At 38.1% G+C, this 17,876-nt stretch overlaps 1 protein-coding gene across 1 annotated transcript; it reads left to right on the top strand.

Annotated features, from left to right (window-relative positions):
• The first annotated feature begins 333 nt into the window (after positions 1-333).
• On the top strand, positions 334-17,156 carry LOC125262675 (mucin-5AC-like). Its single transcript, XM_048181493.1, has 2 exons — positions 334-470; positions 14,821-17,156. The coding sequence occupies exons 1-2, from the start codon at positions 410-412 to the stop codon at positions 17,154-17,156; spliced, it is 2,397 nt and encodes a 798-aa protein (XP_048037450.1). The 5' UTR covers positions 334-409.
• The last annotated feature ends 720 nt before the right edge of the window (positions 17,157-17,876 follow it).

Here is a 17,876-nt window from a genome sequence, read left to right on the forward strand (position 1 = left end):
AAGACAGAGAGAAAAAAAAAAAAAAAAGATTTAATGTTTATGCTGTGTATGTTCAAACATGTAACATCATGTCTATAAGGGCACTTTTTTGTTCCTTACCGTAAAGGAGTGGTTAATGTTACTGTAAGTAAAGAGTAACCACACAAGAATGTAGGAACGTGACAGTTCAATTGGATCAGTGCAGTTATAACAGTTAACCTAGTTATTTGCTATTTTTAACAGTATATTTGAGAACCTGTTATATAAGTGATACAATTATTGGTGGGTGGAGTTAAGGACAGTATTAGTTTGATGATAAAACATATCAGTCCTCAGTCATTTAAATCAATCAGAAGCATTACATGTTAGGTTGTTTCTCAGAGGGATTTTTTTCCCCCTCACATTAAGTTTGGGAGCAAACTCTTGAAAGATGAATCAATTTATTTTATATGCTGGATTGGCTTTACTGCTTGGTAGATCAATACCAACAGGTAAGAGGTCTATCTTAATTTTAGTAGAATTTAAACTTGTGGTAGAAATTGCATGAATGATTGTTCAAACCACAATGTTAAGGAATATAAAGACTGCAAAATTTCTTACAGTCTTGGGTAACAAAAATAGCTAAAATTGTTAACAGAGGCAAATGTAATGATTAAAAAAAATTATGATGCAAATCATGAACTGCATGTTTTTATTTTATTTTATTTTTTTATTATTTCATAGTGTTTCCTGAGGTGAACTTATATGAACTTAGTATTATTTTTACATCAAAAATGGTCATACTTTAGAAATAAAAAGCTATTTTTCTACCCTGGTTTTAGCCCTCTGGTCTGAACGCTCTGTTTGAAGGGGTGTGTCTGCTGTGAAACTTCTGTGTAAACACCCACTGCTGTGATTGTCTGACATGTTTGCATATGAAATAAGTCTTACATGTGGAACTGGTGCTGCCAGGCAGTTAGGGATTGACCTCGCATTGCGAAAACTTTACCACGTTTTTACTATTAGGAGCTACAGCTGTTAAGATGAATTAATCATGAAAAGTGTTGATTATAGCAATATTTAGGTCTACTCTCGATGATCATTGTAGCCATTGACAGCCTGTTGATCATGTGATGGCAGTGATCATGTCATTGGAACTTGGTTTCTGCACTCTCAGAAATGCTTCCATCATTACTAACAGTGCAAACACGGTGTAAATACAGAGATTCATAACGGGTGTTTTGGCGAGAGATAAACTGTAAGCTTCAGCCATTATAAAGAGAGTGTTCTTTGATCGCTTTCTGTATATAATTCAATCACAATTTAAAAAATAATAAACACTGTACTTATATACTGTACTATACTGAAGTACTTATCAAGCAATCTGTACCACATAATAAAAACAGTTACTCGCACTTGTGTGGTGCGGCATTACTGTCGGATCCAATGTAGTCAGCACAGCACCATTTTTTAGTCTTAATCTTGCTGAAAATGCATCAAATTGTGCCTTTTTTGTAAACGAATTTGTGGTAAAATGAAGTAAACAAGAGCTTCAAGAGCTCATGCAACAATGAAATAGGACAATCTCATGCACTGAAAATGTAAGAAACTGTCAGTGGGGGTGTTCAGCCTTATATGTTCGAACCGGAGTCGGACAATGATGCCTAGAGCCAAGAATATTTGCTGCAAGGAGACAGAACAGGTATAGTTTAGTTTAATTATGGTTTTAACTTATGTTGTCATCTTGCTTTTATCCACTATTAATACAAGCCTGTTGTAGTGGACCCCATCCAAATGATGGCCAAAACTTTATTGATGAGTTTTATAAAGTTTATTGTAATGAAATGTCCATTTTCACTCCAGAAAACACTGTAAGAGCTGAATTAAACAGTACAAGAAGCCCTGTGGGTGGAAACATACAGGTCCACGGGGCGGTAATATTATAATAAGATCCCCTTCCTACAGTACATCACAAAGGGAGCGAAATCTGAGCAGCTAATTTTTTTACATGCTTGCAGAGATAGGCTTACCAAAACAAAGTTACTGGGTTTTCCTTTTTCACGTTTTCTCGTTTGGTAGATGCACCGGGATCCAATTATAGCACCTAAACATGGAAAAAGACTTTTCATGATATGTCCCCTATAAAGGTTTGATACACATTACATGGTGCACATATATACAGTGAAAAAAAGTACACTTCTATTTTTGTGCACTAATGTTGTACTTAATTTACTAAAACCTCTTTATTAGTACTTCTTAAGATAATCTGAAATTTGAGTGTACTCAACTGTGCTATTTTGAGACACCATGAAATATGAACTAAAATTTGCTTTTAATATACTATCTCTATATTTAAAAATGATACCACTTATAGTACATTTGAACCCATAGTGTACTTTAGATAGATTTTTAAGATCGAAGAATGCGGTTTTACAGATGCTAGAAACGTGGCTTTCAAATGAAAGATTGGTATCAAAGAGGTTCCTAAATGACGAAGAAGACTTGACAGAACATCCATCAAGTGTTAGACAGTATTCTAGGTTATTATGTATGGAGGTTTTTGGTCCTATAATTAGAATCTCTGTTTATTCAGAATTAAGTAGTAGGAAATTGCTAGTCATCCAATTTTTTTATATCAGCTATGCATTCCGTTAATTTTGTGAATTGAAAAGATTTATCAGGGTGCAAAGAAATATAGAGCTGAGTATCGTCAGCATAACAGTGAAAACTAATTCCATACTTCCTAATGATATCTCCCAAGGAAGCATGTACAAACTGAACAGCAATGGTCGTAGTACTGAGCCTTGCGGTACTCCATATTGAACTTGTGATCGATATGATGTTTCTTTGTTTACTACTACAAACTGATAACGGTAAGATAAGTATGATTTTGAACCTTGCCAATGCAATTCCACTAATGCCAACATAATTTTCGAGTGTATTCAAAAGAATGTTGTGGTTGATGTGTCAAATGCAGCACTAAGATCTAGTAACACGAAATACAGCCATGATCCGATGACAAGAGCAAATCATCTGTAAATCATCTCAGTACTATGGTATTGTCTAAATCCTAACTGGAAAACCTCACAGATACCATTTCTTTCCAAAAAGGAGCATAGTTGTTAGGGTACTGCCTTTTCTAGTATCTTTGACAGAAAAGGTAGATTCGAGATTGGCCTGTAATTGACTAATTCTGTAGGATCAACTTGTGTTTTTTAACAAGAGGTTTAAAAATAGTCAGCTTAAAAGTTTTTGGTATGTATCCTAATGACAAAAAAAGAGGATGATAGTAAGAAGAGGACCTATGACCTCTGGAACCATTTCTTTCAGTAGCTTAGTCAGTATAGGGTCTAACATACATGTTGTTGATTTAGATGATTTAACAAGTTTAAACAGTTCTTCCTCTCCTATAGCAATAAATGAATGGAATTTTCCTCAGGGACACTACAATGCACTGTCTGATGTTATACTGTAGTAGATGGCATAGTTACAATTTTCTGGCTGCTCTCTTAAGGGCCCGAGTGTGCTCTTTGTACCATGACATTTAACTATTTTCTTTCATCTTTTTTAAGCGCAAAGGAGCAACTGTGTCTGAAGTGCTGGAAAAGAGAGAGTCAGTAGTTTTTGTTGCAGAATCAACGTGTTCAAAGTTCTTCTAAGCTATCTGATATGCTGAGGAAAATAAAGCACTCTTTGTGGTAGAAGTGATAGTTCTACCGTATTTGTAACCAGGAGTCGGCTTTGCAGCCTTGACTAAATGTATACATGAGACTAGATAATGATCTGAGATGTCATCACTCTGCTGCAGAATTTCAACAGCATCAATATTGATTCCATGTGACAATATTAGATCTAAAGTATGATTACAACAATGAGTGGGTCCTGACACGTGTTGCCGAACTCCAATAGAGTTTAGAATATCTCTAAATGCCAATCCCAGTGTGTCTTTTTCATTATCTACATGGATATTAAAATCACCAACAATAAGGACTTTATCCAGAGCCAGAACTAACTCTGATAGAAAATCAGCACATTCTTTGATAAAGTCTGTATGGTGCCCTGGTGGCCTGTATACTGTAGCCAGCACAAATGTCAGGCGGGATTCATCACGTACACTAGATAACGTAACATAAAGCACCATCACTTCAAAAGAATTATATTATAGACCTCTGAGTAATACTGAAGATATTGCTATAAATTACAGCAACACCTCCCCCTTTGCCTTTCAGATGAGGTTCGTGTTTATAACAGTAACCTTGAGGGGTGGGCTCATTTAAAGTAATGCAATCATCTGGTTTTAGCCAGGTTTCTGTCAAACACAGCACATCTAGTTTATGATCTGTAATCATATCATTTACAAAGTGTGATTTTGTAGAAAGGGATCTAATGTTAAGCAAAGCAAGCTTTATCATTTGTTTATCTGTATTATATCAGATAAGTTTGAGAGTTTTTTGTATTTACTAATTTGGGGAACAGACACAGTCTCTATGTGATGATATCTAGATGAAAGAGTCTCTATGTGTTGGGTTTTATCTGACTTCTGTGACATGAGACAGCTAGCAGATGGTCAGTTTAGCCTGTCTGTCTGCTTCCTGACCTGGGCCCCAGTTAGTCAAGGTTCGTCTCTAAGACTATGTGCCATATTACTAGAGAGAAGAGCAGCACCATCCCAGGAGGGATGAATACCATCACTTTTCAACAGGTCAGGTCTGCCCCAAAAACTTTTCCAATTGTCTATAAACCCTATTTTATTTTGTGGACACCACTTAGACAGCCAGCCATTGAATGATGATAGTCTGCTAAGAATATCATCACTCCAATGAATAGGAAGGGGGCCAGAGCAAATTACAGTGTCTGACATCATACTTGCGAGTTCACACACCACTTTAATGTTAATTTTAGTGATCTCCGACTGGCACCTGGTGACTGCCAAAGTGAATAGTAATCCTAGAGAATTTACGATTAGCATTAGCCAGCACTTTTAAATTTGCTTTGATGTCAGGCACTCTGGCTCCCGGCAAACATGTGTCTATGGTAGCTGGTGTCTCTATTTTCATGTTCCATGTAATAGAATCACCAATAACTAAGGCACTTTCAACAGGATTCTCAGTGGATGTGTCACTGGGTGGGGAGAACCATTTTGTCGTTCTAATTGGAATGGAAGAGCGGTGTTTTGTCCCGCGACTTTGCCGTCTCTCAGTCACCCAGTTGCCCTGTTGCACGGGCTCTACAGCCAGAACTGAACAGTGTACAGAGTTTACTAAGCTAGTCGCATCCAAAGCAGTATCTAAAGCCCTTGTGTTCTTACTATCCTCAATTAAATTTTGGATGCGTGTCTCTAATTCTGAAATATTCTTGCTAGTTCGTTGTGCTATCGACAACAATTTAGATTAAAGCTAGTGATGTCAGATTAGTATGGTAGGCAAGGTAAAAGTATTAGGTTGGCCAGCCTGTGATCCATAATTTGCCCCAGCTCGTCATGATCACAGATATAAAAGGCCTGGATATCTCATGGCATTGTGAAATTATATCCATTTGTGAAATTATATCTAATGGGGATTTGGATAATTTTCAGAACCTTTGTCAGAACTTTTATCTCAATAGGTAGGATTTTTATAGGTATCATTATAGTTGTTTTTTTTTTTTTTTTTTGGACAGAGATCAGAAGCCCTAATAGTACTTTTTCTAAACTGACCCAGATTTTTATAGAAGCATACAAAGGTGAAAATATGAAAGGAGTAATAGGTAAACTATACAATGCTATCTCCTCAATGAATAAAAATTCAGTTGACTATGTTAAAAAGCAATGGGAGGAAAACATGAGGGTGGAAATACCTGAGAAAGTATGGTTACATGCTTGGGAAACTCAGTGCTTCACTTGTTTTGGAGAGATTTTGGCTAGAAGTGTCACAAATCAGCCAGGCTTTCACACCAGCCAATCTGCACCCTCATCATGGAATATAAACACACACCTCTCCTCTGTCCGGTCTCGTTTACACATAGTGGATTCACTCCTTGTTTCTCCCACGATTCTCCAAACAAGATTCTCCAGCAATTTCCTCTACTTACCTCCTGTGTTCCTCCAGCATGTTCTCTCCATGCTCTCCAGTGTCTCCCATCATCCATTCTCCAGTGTCTGTGTGTGTGTACTCACCTCTCCGCAAGGTGTGTGTGCATCCCTCATTCTCCTGCTCATCCATGATCTCCTGGTCCTGTAAGGAAAAGGCTGATATTACTCTCACCATCTTCACTCTGTACATGCTACCCTTGGGAGATATCATAAGGAAGCATGGCGTTAGTTTTCACTGTTACACTAGTGATACTCAGCTCTATATTTCTTCACGCCCTGACAAAACTTAACAATTCACAGAATTACTGGAATGCATAGCTGATATAAAAAATTGGACCAGTAATTTCTTACTACTAAATTCAGAAAAAACAGAGATTCTAATTTTTGGATCAAAAACTTCTGCACATAATAACCTAGAATACTGTCTAACACTTGATGGCTGCTCTGTTAAGTCTTCGTCGTCAGTTAGGAACCTGGGTATGCTCTTTGATGCCAATTTTTTTAATTTTTTAAGGCCATGTTTCTAGCATCTGTAAAACCGCATTCTTCCTTCTTCCATCTTAAAAATATATCTAAACTACGACATATGCTCTCAATAAAAAATGCAGAACATTTAGTTCATGCATTCATGACCTCAAGGCTAGATTACTGTAACGCTCTACTGGGTGGTTGTTCTGCTCGCCTGATAAATAAACTACAGCTCGTACAAAATGCAGCAGCTAGAGTTCTTACTAGAACTAGGAAGTATGACCATATTAGCCCAGTTCTGTCAACACTGCATTGGCTTCCTGTTAAACATCGTATAGATTTTAAAATCTTGCTAATTACTTACAAAGCACTAAATGGTTTAGCTACCCAGTACCGCAAGCTCTTAAAGCATTATAGTCCTTCACGTCTATTGCAATCTCAGAATTCAGGCCAGCTGATAATACCTAGAATATCAAAATCAACCGCAGGCGGTAGATCCTTCTCCTATTTGGCACCTAAACTCTGGAACAATCTTCCTAGCATTGTTCGGGAAGCAGAGACACTCTGTCAGTTTAAATCTAGACTAAAAACACATCTCTTTAACCTGTCATACACATAACACATTATCAATTTATATTTTCAAATCCGTTAAAGGATTATTAGGCTGCATAAATTAAGTCAGCCGGAACCGGGAACACTTCCTATAACACTGGATTTACTCGTTACATCAGAAGGAGAATATCATCTACGCTAATATTAGTCTTTCTGTTTATCCCGAGGTTTACCATAGTCAACCGGATCATCGGCACATCACCTGTAACAATTCCGTGGAGAAAAAGGAATGTTAATGAACTCTGATGTGCAAAGAAAATGACAGTGTAGGCTAAGCACAACATGTTAATCAAACCAGTACATTTGAAAACAGTCGTTGCATTTTACCATGCAGCATTGGTCAATCTATCAACTGGAGTAAAATCTCTTCATTATTTTTATTTCAAGCAATCAGGAATGTGGAATTTAATACAAGCCCCTTCGTGGTAACATTTAAAGGGGACCTATTATGCCCCCTTTTACAAGATGTAAATGAAGTCTCTGATGTCCCCAGAGTGTGTATGTGAAGTTTTAGCTCAAAATATAATTTTTTTAAAGCATGTTAAAATTGCCTCTTTTGGGGGGTGAGCAAAAATGCGTCATGTCAGTGTGTGCCCTTTAAATGCAAATGAGCTGTTGCGCTCAGCCTAAGAGGGCAGAGCTTCAAGAGCTCGTTCTCCCTTGTCAGGATTCAGTCAGGACGCACTATAATGTCAGAAACTGCGAATATATGCTGCATAGAGATAGCACAGGCATAGTTTAGTTCAATTACGGTTATAACTTATGTTGTCTTCTTATATTTATCCACTATATTAGTACAAGCCTGTTTACCGATGAGTTTTATAATGTTTATTGTACTTCACACAAAATATGAAGCGTCCGTTTTCACTCTAGAAAATCTCTGTATGAGCTTAATAAAACACAGTGCAAGTGTGCATTAAAATATTATCTATAAACTCTTTTATTGACATTCGTTCACAAAGCAGTCCGGTGTGAAATGATTCGCACAGACATAAACGAATTTCGATTGAGGGAGCATTTTCTTCTAAAATAGAATTAATCCACCTCGTCTTCAGCGGCTCAGATTTCAGGAGTAAATGGAGAGAGCTATGTGGATTAATCCATCCAGCTACAGAACACCTAAAACTCTTGGGAGACATTCTCGTCAGTGCAGCAATGTTGGACTGTGTAAACTTGCTGTGAACTCACTCAGGTCGATTCTATGTTAAAACAACAGTGTCTGTCAACATTCGTGGGCGGGGCCTGTGGCTAATGTAACGTCACATTGCCAGGGATCTGGAAACGGCTTGTCCTGAGACACTGCTTATGATTTATGGGGATTAAAAAAAGAGGAGTGGTTAGATTTGTATCATTATAGGGTGGTTGAGGACACACACTGCCAAAACACATTTATAGTCAAACACCATGCAAAAGTGAATTTTGCATAATAGGTCCCCTTTAAAACTAAAACAGATGGCACAAAACTTAACCACTCCATTAATAATCAACAAATCTGTCTAAAAATGCCCAAATGTGGCAATTATGTGAATGTAGAAATGTAGGTACAAATTTATACAAAGACACCAGATAGAGGTAGATTTGTGCAACAGTGCATTTAACTTGTCTCACACACAAAATAAAAAAAACAGGACCTTATTCATTAAATAATAGCAAACTAATTTTCTGTGCAAGTCATCCATTTTTGTAGTGTTTTGCAGTTAGTCTTTGTGAGATTAAAATTTATATCGGAGGCTGTAGAAACATTTTGAACTTGTGTTCTACCATTCGGGGGCGAGTATCAACAAGCAGTACAAGCAGTCCAGTAGTCATTCCTCCATTTTGTATGCAGCAGCATGCACACACATTTTAACAGCTGTTGAAAACTGATTTGCTCCCCCTGATGCCATTTCCTGTTGATACTTAAAGGTTCTAAAGAGGATGTTTTGTTTTATACATTTTTGCAATATTACTTGAAACTGTCTTTACTAACTGATAAAAGACTATTTATTAGGTGCACTGAAAGTAATAATATTAATATACATCATCTGTGCACGAGGTAGGGGCTTAAAAACATCACCCTCTGGCTTGTCAATCACTGCCGTAACGTTCCTTGTGAGAGACGAGCGCGGATTGGCCCTCTGGCTTGTCAATAACTGCCATGACGTTCCTTGTGAGAGACGTGCGCGGATTGGCCCTCTGGCTTGTCAATCACTGCTGCGCGCTCCAGTAACTTTGCACACTCCACAGGCGCCGCATGCCACATTTTTGTCAGGAGACAGGAGAAACAACTGCAGATTATGAGTTACCTGCGGTGAGTCCGACATAATGAATCCACAAACACGACACAGCGAATGCCGGTGGTAAACACTCGTGTTCCAATACTCGTGCACGAGTTTTGTGAGGCGTTCTCTTGAAATGAGCTGTGAAGGAGGGGGGATGTTCTTACGCATGCGCTCATTTAAAAAAACTCAGTAACAGTCTTTGGATTCTCAGTCGACGAAAAAATCCTCTCTATCACTTTTAAATGTGTTTCACCAAAGGGGGGGGGGGCAACCTTACAAAATCAATAAAAATAAACAGGAATATACATAAAACATATAAGTAAATTATACAAAAAGAATATATATATAAAGAATAATGTGTTGCTAATGTTACACAATCCATGTTCCCATTCTTCATCTCAGACAGAGTCAGACAGCTGCCTTCTAACAATCAGTATCCTTACAAATGCTTTGAACAACTCAGAACGTCAGTGGAGAAAGGCATATAGTTTATCATAACATCATAATAGACTTGCTATATTGCTAAATGGGCACAATTTTTCATATCAACAGAAAATATACCGGGATAACCTGGCTTCTCTTGAGACTTTCCTGCTTCAGAGCAGTCATAGTTAATGATATGCTAAAGCCTGCCAGCACATTGTTGTGATTAGTTACAAGGTAGTCTGTGACGTCACAAACACCACCTATTTCAAACCGCGGGTTTGAGACTGTCTTTGGTTTACTGCAGTTTCAAACATAAAACACTCAGCAATGGTGCTGACTTATGAATTTGCACATGGTTTGTCTTAAAGCATATTAAGAACACTACATAGACATATAAACAACATTAAAAACTTGATTTTCACCACAGGGGGTCTTTAAAATTTCTCCTTTTTTGTGTCCACTTCTGACGTTTCTGCATAAGTGGGAGGTATTCTCGTATCCACCATTTCCAGAATAAATCTGCCAGGTATTGAGCCTGCTTCCATCTCCTTCTGCAGTACATATCTTCTTTATTAAACAGGCCAGATGTCATTAAAGGTTTTTCTTTTAGAATCAGCAGATGGTTGGGTGTTAAAGGTTCAAGGTCATTAAAGTCAGAGGAGAACGTTGTTAAGGGGCGATCATTCAGTATAGCTTCAGCTTCACACAAAGCAGTTTGCAAAAATTCCTCATCAATTGTTTGTTGTCTGAGAATAGAATTAAGTGTTTTCTTTATCAATCCAATCATTCTTTCCCATACACCACCATGGTGTGCACCTAAAGGGGAGTTAAATGTTTATATTGTCCTCAAAGAGTATCCTTTTAATCTTGTTGTGATCCATATTCTTTATAGACTCTCTTAATTCCTTCTCTGCACTTATGAAATTAGTGCCACTGTCTGATCACATGTTTGTATTTTGGCCTCTTCTGCAGACAAACCTTTGAATGGCGTTTCTACAAGAATCGGTATCAAGTGAGTATGCCATCTCTAGATGAATGGCTCTTGTGGTCATACAAGTAAATATCACACCATACCGCTTAGCACTGCTGCCATCTCTTTTCACCGTAATGGGCCAGAAATAATCAACACCAACAAAGGTGAATGGTGGAAAATCAGGTGACTCGGTCAGAAGGCAAATCGGCCATCTTTTGTTGGGCTAAAGGACCGTGGTGCCTGCGACAAGTAATACAGTGTCGTATGATCTTTCTTGCCATAGCATTAGCAGTTTTTCTTTTACTGGAAGTGAAGATACTCTTTGTTGCTTTGCAATTAAGTCAACAATCTCATTTTGTTTTCTCAGGACATTGGCTAGATCAGGATTGCTAATTTTACTTGAGCTTGTTGAACTGCTTCTGGAGTTCCTTACATGACTCACTGGAATTTGTGGTGTTGTAAAATTTGAGCTTGGGTCTACCTCTGAAGGATCATCATTTGAAGTGGTCCTGACTGCCTTCTCTCAGCATTGTTTAGATAAGCATTTATGCCATCATTCATGCCATCCCTTGGCACCTTAGGACAAATGTTTCAAATATTTCAAATTGCTCAAGCACCTTTAATTTGGCTGTGGAAGTAGCTAGTTCTGTTTCAGTGCTTAGCTTCTCCTTTTTATGTTTCAGCTCTGCCATAACTTTAGCCTCTTCCTTTTCCAGAGCATGTTTCTCATCTAAGGCAGCAGCTCGTGCCATTATAGCAGCTCTCTCAGCTTCAGCCACAGCTTGTGCATGAGCAGATAAAGTAGTACTCCTAGATGCTTTACTAGAAGTGGCTGATAGACTATCTTCAGGTCTCACATGTAAATCAGCTGCACCTGTTTTATCAGCCCGGGCCTGCTCAATATCTGTATGAGCTTGTGGCTGGGGTGATACATTTAATGAGCTTACATTCTCCACCCATGAATCCAATTCCCTTTGAAAATCAATAAAATGTTGAACTTTTGGTTCATACCAACCCACCTAATCAGCATATTTCTCATCCTCTGGAAGCAAAGCCTCTACTGAGGCATGCAAATCATAAAACTAATTTAGTGCTTCGTTAAATTCATCGTCAAACACCTTTTAGAACATTTTTCACATTTCTTCATAAAACTCTGAAGCTCATTTATCTTTTTTTGTTACAATGCCCAGTCATGCTCTACAAGAGCCTATTAGTTTTAACAGTTATTGTACATTCATCTCAACATGAGACTGATCCTCTCCTTCTTCCATCATCACATATAATACATTAGTTCAAAGTGGTGTTATCTTAAATATGCAGACTTGTTTATAATTATTGCACATTTGTTTACCTCCTTTCCTAGGTCAAGCGTGATCTTTTTGTCGACTACATTCCATTCTTGTACTCACAGACCGAAGCCTTGTAATTTCAAATCCACCCGTTCCATGCTCTGAGTGTGTCGAGAATCCATCGGAATGTCTGAATTGTTTGTTCCGTGTGTGTGCATCAGTTTTTAACTTTAATGTAGAAGCGTCGGAATTTTTGAACTTGACTTCTACTATTCGGGAGTAGTCCAGCAGTCCAGCAGTCATTTCCCCATTTAGATTTTGTACACACATTTTCAAACTGATTCACTCCCCCTGATGCCATTTCTGTTGATACTTAAATGTGTTTCACCAAAGGGGGTGCCAACGTTACAAAATCAATAAAAATAAACAGGAATATACATAAAATACATAAGTAAATTATACAAAATGAATATAAAATAATAATTATCATGGTTTGGTAATAAATAACTTTAAATAACCAAAATTGAGGCAATTCAAATTTGAAACAAATTATCAAAGAGGCCATAACAGAGGCCATTGGCCTTAGTTCACCAATGTTACTAATGTTTGTACACATTCAAACATGGCAGCTCAAGATGCATCATGGGTTGACAATTTCATGTCAATGCATTCCTTGTATGGAAAAGTGCAGCTATAATTATTGAGTCTATTTGGCCACCAAGGATCACATGATTATAGAAGTAAAGTTACTTCCTTTAAATTGCTATCATATATAGTCCTTGCTAAAGGAATTGTGGGAGGGTGCTTCCCGCAGTGCCCTTCGAGTGTTCAAATATACTCATAGTTTGCTCTCTGTCTCTCTCATTGTGAAGTATTGTTTGTTCCCAAAAATGCAAACTGTCCTCAAAAATATATATTCCCACAATGGTTCCTTCAGTTTTGGAATCTGTGTAAAACTTTATCCTTCTTCATGATTAAATATCATGAACTAATTTATCTTTTTGTGCTTCATGTATTGAAGGAGAATTTTTGTCCTTCCTTCGTTGGCATTAAGCTGTTTTATTAAGTGCTCAGGGCAAGTGAAGTTGAGGAGGTGCCCATGCCTGATTTTTAAGTAGCACTATTCAATGGACAAAAATTAAAATTACACAAAAAAACTTTTTATTTGCACTTTTTAGTGCTTTGTTAGCGTGATCACCAATGCATCTAATTAATTTAAAACCATGTTCAACAGAGTTCAACATTTCATTTATAGGTCACATATACGTCACTTTGTAAGAAGTATGCCCTGTTCTGTTGCGTTTTTGATTCTGTCCTGTGACTTAGTTTTCCTCAGTCTGTTTAATGTGTTATTCTATTCACCTGTCATCCATTAGTCACACATTAGTTCCCTTTGCTTGCTGTGTGCATATATACCCTGTGTTCTCGTCCATTCTCATTTCGTCCTCGTTTGAAGTAGTTTAGTTGCATTTATTCTGTGTATTTCTCCGAGTTTATTATTGAAGCGTGTTCCCTTTCACTCTCCTTCGTTATGTGCTTACTTATTACAACCAACTCGTGACAGAAGGACGAACCAAGACAGTTATATTTTTGGTGGCGTTTTCCCCTTTTGTTTCTTTTTCTTTCGTGTACTACCGGCAAGATCCGGAGTGCTGGTTGGCTGCAAGTATGGGCTGGTCGAACATGCTGACATCAACAGTTTCTGCATTTATTCATGACGAAAAGCTCATTCAATCTAATCACTGCGCTGTAGTATGCATAAGATTATAATTGCGGTATTATGCATGAGGAAATCACTTCTCTCACCTCGGTCTCTTGTCATTCAGAGACATATCGTTGGTGCTCCTTTCCTCAGTGCTACAACACAAAAATGTGCTTTCCTGCGACACGACCACAGCAGAAGTTTGGGTGCATGTGGATTGTTTTGCTGTAATCTACCAGCACAAATGGAAAATATGTTCGCATAAGATCGCATTACAGCGGAGAATTCAAATGTAACAAAGTGCGGCTCATTCACCTCTGCCTGCTCTGTGTTCTGACTCACGAGCGTAGCCTATGTTTCCCTCAGCACAGCAGCACATGAGTGTTGTTTATATTTTGCCCGGAATGCGGTCAGAACTGGAGTTTGAATACGAACACATGAAAAATACAATTGTTATGATATGCACGTGGGGCGCGCATATGATCGGTTTCAGCGCGGAGCTCGCGTTGTTTAACAACACTAGCCACGTGGCTCATAGCTCATACACAGAATAAAGTATTTGTGTTTAAAGTTTTTATAGACATATTTCACATATTCTCCTGCACCAAACATGAACCAGCACGGTGTAGTTATGCACACATATTTCATCAAGTCTTCTTCAAATGAATTATATGTGCAAACTGGACACTGATACAGTGTGTAGCCTATCTGAACCTATGATCTGAACACGATGTCTTAAGAAGTACTAAAGAATAATTTTCAGTATATTAAGTACAAAATTAGTGCACGAAAATAGTGCACTTTAATTACATTATAGAAATGTACTTTTTTTCCACCTGGGTTACCCAGACCACTCTCTCTGTGTATTTTACCATGGCAGCCTGAGGAGCAGTTCCCTTTCATTCTCATTCGTCATGCGCTTACTTATTACAACCAACTCATAACACATTTTTGCTTTATTTTTCTACTACAAGTCACTATTGTCTACCATCTATAAATATCTTTGTTCTATTTTATCTATTAAAGCTTTGCTGTTTTATTAATTTCTTTTACATCACCAGCTGCACAAACAACAACTCAAGAAATTACAACTGAAGTCACATCTACAACTCTTCTGGAAACATATACTACACCATCATTTATATTGGATTCAACGACAGAAACAGAAACATCAACTACACCAGCTTCTGCATTGGGACCAACAACAACAGCTAGATCAACAGTGGTAGCTCAACCAACAACAACTGAAACCACTTCTACATCTCAAATGGAAACATCAGCTACACCAGCATCTACAACTCAACCAACAATGCCTCCGCCAACAACAACAACACCAACTACAACTGAAACTACAACTACAAATGAACCAGAAACATTAACTACATCAGTAACTACATCTGATCCAACAGTGGCATTTCAACCAACATCTGAAACCACATCTACAACTCAAACAGAAATATCAACTACACCAGCATCTTCATCTGAACCAACAACAGCAGCACAACCAACAACAGTAATTCAATCAACATCAACTGAAACCACAACTCAAACAGAAACATCAACTATTTTAGCATCTACATCTGAACCAACAACAATAGCTGAATCAACACTGGTAGTTCAAACAACAACAACTGAAACCACATCTTCATTTCAAACAGAAACATCAACTACACCAGAATCTACATCTGAATCAACAACAATGGCTACAACTCAACCAACAACTGCCTCGCCAACTACAACCCAACCACAAACAACAACTGAAACCACACCTACAACTCAAACAGAAATATCAACTACACCAGCATCTACATCTGAACCAACAACAGCAGCACAACCAACATCAACTGAAACCACAACTCAAACAGAAACATCAACTATTTCAGCATCTACACCTGAACCAACAACAATAGCTGAATCAACACTGGTAGTTCAAACAACAACAACTGAAACCACATCTACAACTCAAACAGACATATCAACTACACCAGCATCTACATCTGAATCAACAACAATGGCTACAACTCAACCAACAACTTCCCTGCCAACTACAACCCAACCACAAACAACAACTGAAACCACATCTACAACTCAAACAGAAACATCAACTATTTCAGCATCTACACCTGAACCAACAACAATAGCTGAATCAACACTGGTAGTTCAAACAACAACAACTGAAACCACATCTACAACTCAAACAGACATATCAACTACACCAGCATCTACATCTGAATCAACAACAATGGCTACAACTCAACCAACAACTTCCTCGCCAACTACAACCCAACCACAAACAACAACTGAAACCACATCTACAACTCAAACAGAAATATCAACTACACCAGCATCTACATCTGAACCAACAACAGCAGCACAACCAACAACAGTAATTCAACCAACATCAACTGAAACCACATCTTCAATTCAAACAGAAACACCACCTATACCCCTAGAATCTACATCTGAATCAACAACAATGGCTACAACTCAACCAACAACTTCCTCGCCAACTACAACCCAACCACAAACAACAACTGAAACCACATCTACAACTCAAACAGAAATATCAACTACACCAGCATCTACATCTGAACCAACAACAGCAGCACAACCAACAACAGTAATTCAACCAACATCAACTGAAACCACATCTTCAATTCAAACAGAAACACCACCTATACCCCTAGAATCTACATCTGAATCAACAACAGTGGCTACAACTCAACCAACAACTTCCCCGCCAACTACAACCCAGCCACAAACAACAACTGAAACCACATCTACAACTCAAACAGAAATATCAACTACACCAGCATCTACATCTGAACCAACAACAGCAGCACAACCAACAACAGTAATTCAACCAACATCAACTGAAACCACATCTTCAATTCAAACAGAAACACCACCTATACCCCTAGAATCTACATCTGAATCAACAACAATGGCTACAATTCAACCAACAACTTCCCTGCCAACTACAACCCAACCACAAACAACAACTGAAACCACATCTACAACTCAAACAGACATATCAACTACACCAGCATCTACATCTGAATCAACAACAATGCCTACAACTCAACCAACAACTTCCTCGCCAACTACAACCCAACCACAAACAACAACTGAAACCACATCTACAACTCAAACAGAAATATCAACTACACCAGCATCTACATCTGAACCAACAACAGCAGCACAACCAACATCAACTGAAACCACATCTACAACTCAAACAGACATATCAACTACACCAGCATCTACATCTGAATCAACAACAATGGCTACAACTCAACCAACAACTTCCTCGCCAACTACAACCCAACCACAAACAACAACTGAAACCACATCTACAATTCAAACAGAAATATCAACTACACCAGCATACATCTGAACCAACAACAGCAGCACAAACAACAACAGTAATTCAACCAACATCAACTGAAACCACATCTTCAATTCAAACAGAAACACCACTATACAGAATCTACATCTGAATCAACAACAATGGCTACAATTCAACCAACAACTTCCCTGCCAACTACAACCCAACCACAAACAACAACTGAAACCACATCTACAACTCAAACAGACATATCAACTACACCAGCATCTACATCTGAATCAACAACAATGCTACAACTCAACCAACAACTTCCCTCGCCAACTACAACCCAACCACAAACAACAACTGAAACCACATCTACAACTCAAACAGAAATATCAACTACACCAGCATCTACATCTGAACCAACAACAGCAGCACAACCAACATCAACTGAAACCACATCTACAACTCAAACAGACATATCAACTACACCAGCATCTACATCTGAATCAACAACAATGGCTACAACTCAACCAACAACTTCCTCGCCAACTACAACCCAACCACAAACAACAACTGAAACCACATCTACAATCAAACAGAAATATCAACTACACCAGCATCTACATCTGAACCAACAACAGCAGCACAAACAACAACAGTAATTCAACCAACATCAACTGAAACCACAACTCAAACAGAAACATCAACTATTTCAGCATCTACATTTGAACCAACAACAATAGCTGAATCAACACTGGTAGTTCAAACAACAACAACTGAAAC

The sequence above is a fragment of the Megalobrama amblycephala genome, linkage group LG2 (assembly GCF_018812025.1).
Source record: "Megalobrama amblycephala isolate DHTTF-2021 linkage group LG2, ASM1881202v1, whole genome shotgun sequence".
Classification (NCBI taxonomy): domain Eukaryota; kingdom Metazoa; phylum Chordata; class Actinopteri; order Cypriniformes; family Xenocyprididae; genus Megalobrama; species Megalobrama amblycephala.

Excerpts from the sequence above, each read along its gene's own strand:
- LOC125262675 (XM_048181493.1), top strand. The coding sequence starts at position 410 with ATGAATCAATTTATTTTATATGCTGGATTGGCTTTACTGCTTGGTAGA. Across the intron at positions 471-14,820 it reads TGGTAGATCAATACCAACAG|CTGCACAAACAACAACTCAA; the intron begins GTAAGAGGTCTA and ends TTACATCACCAG.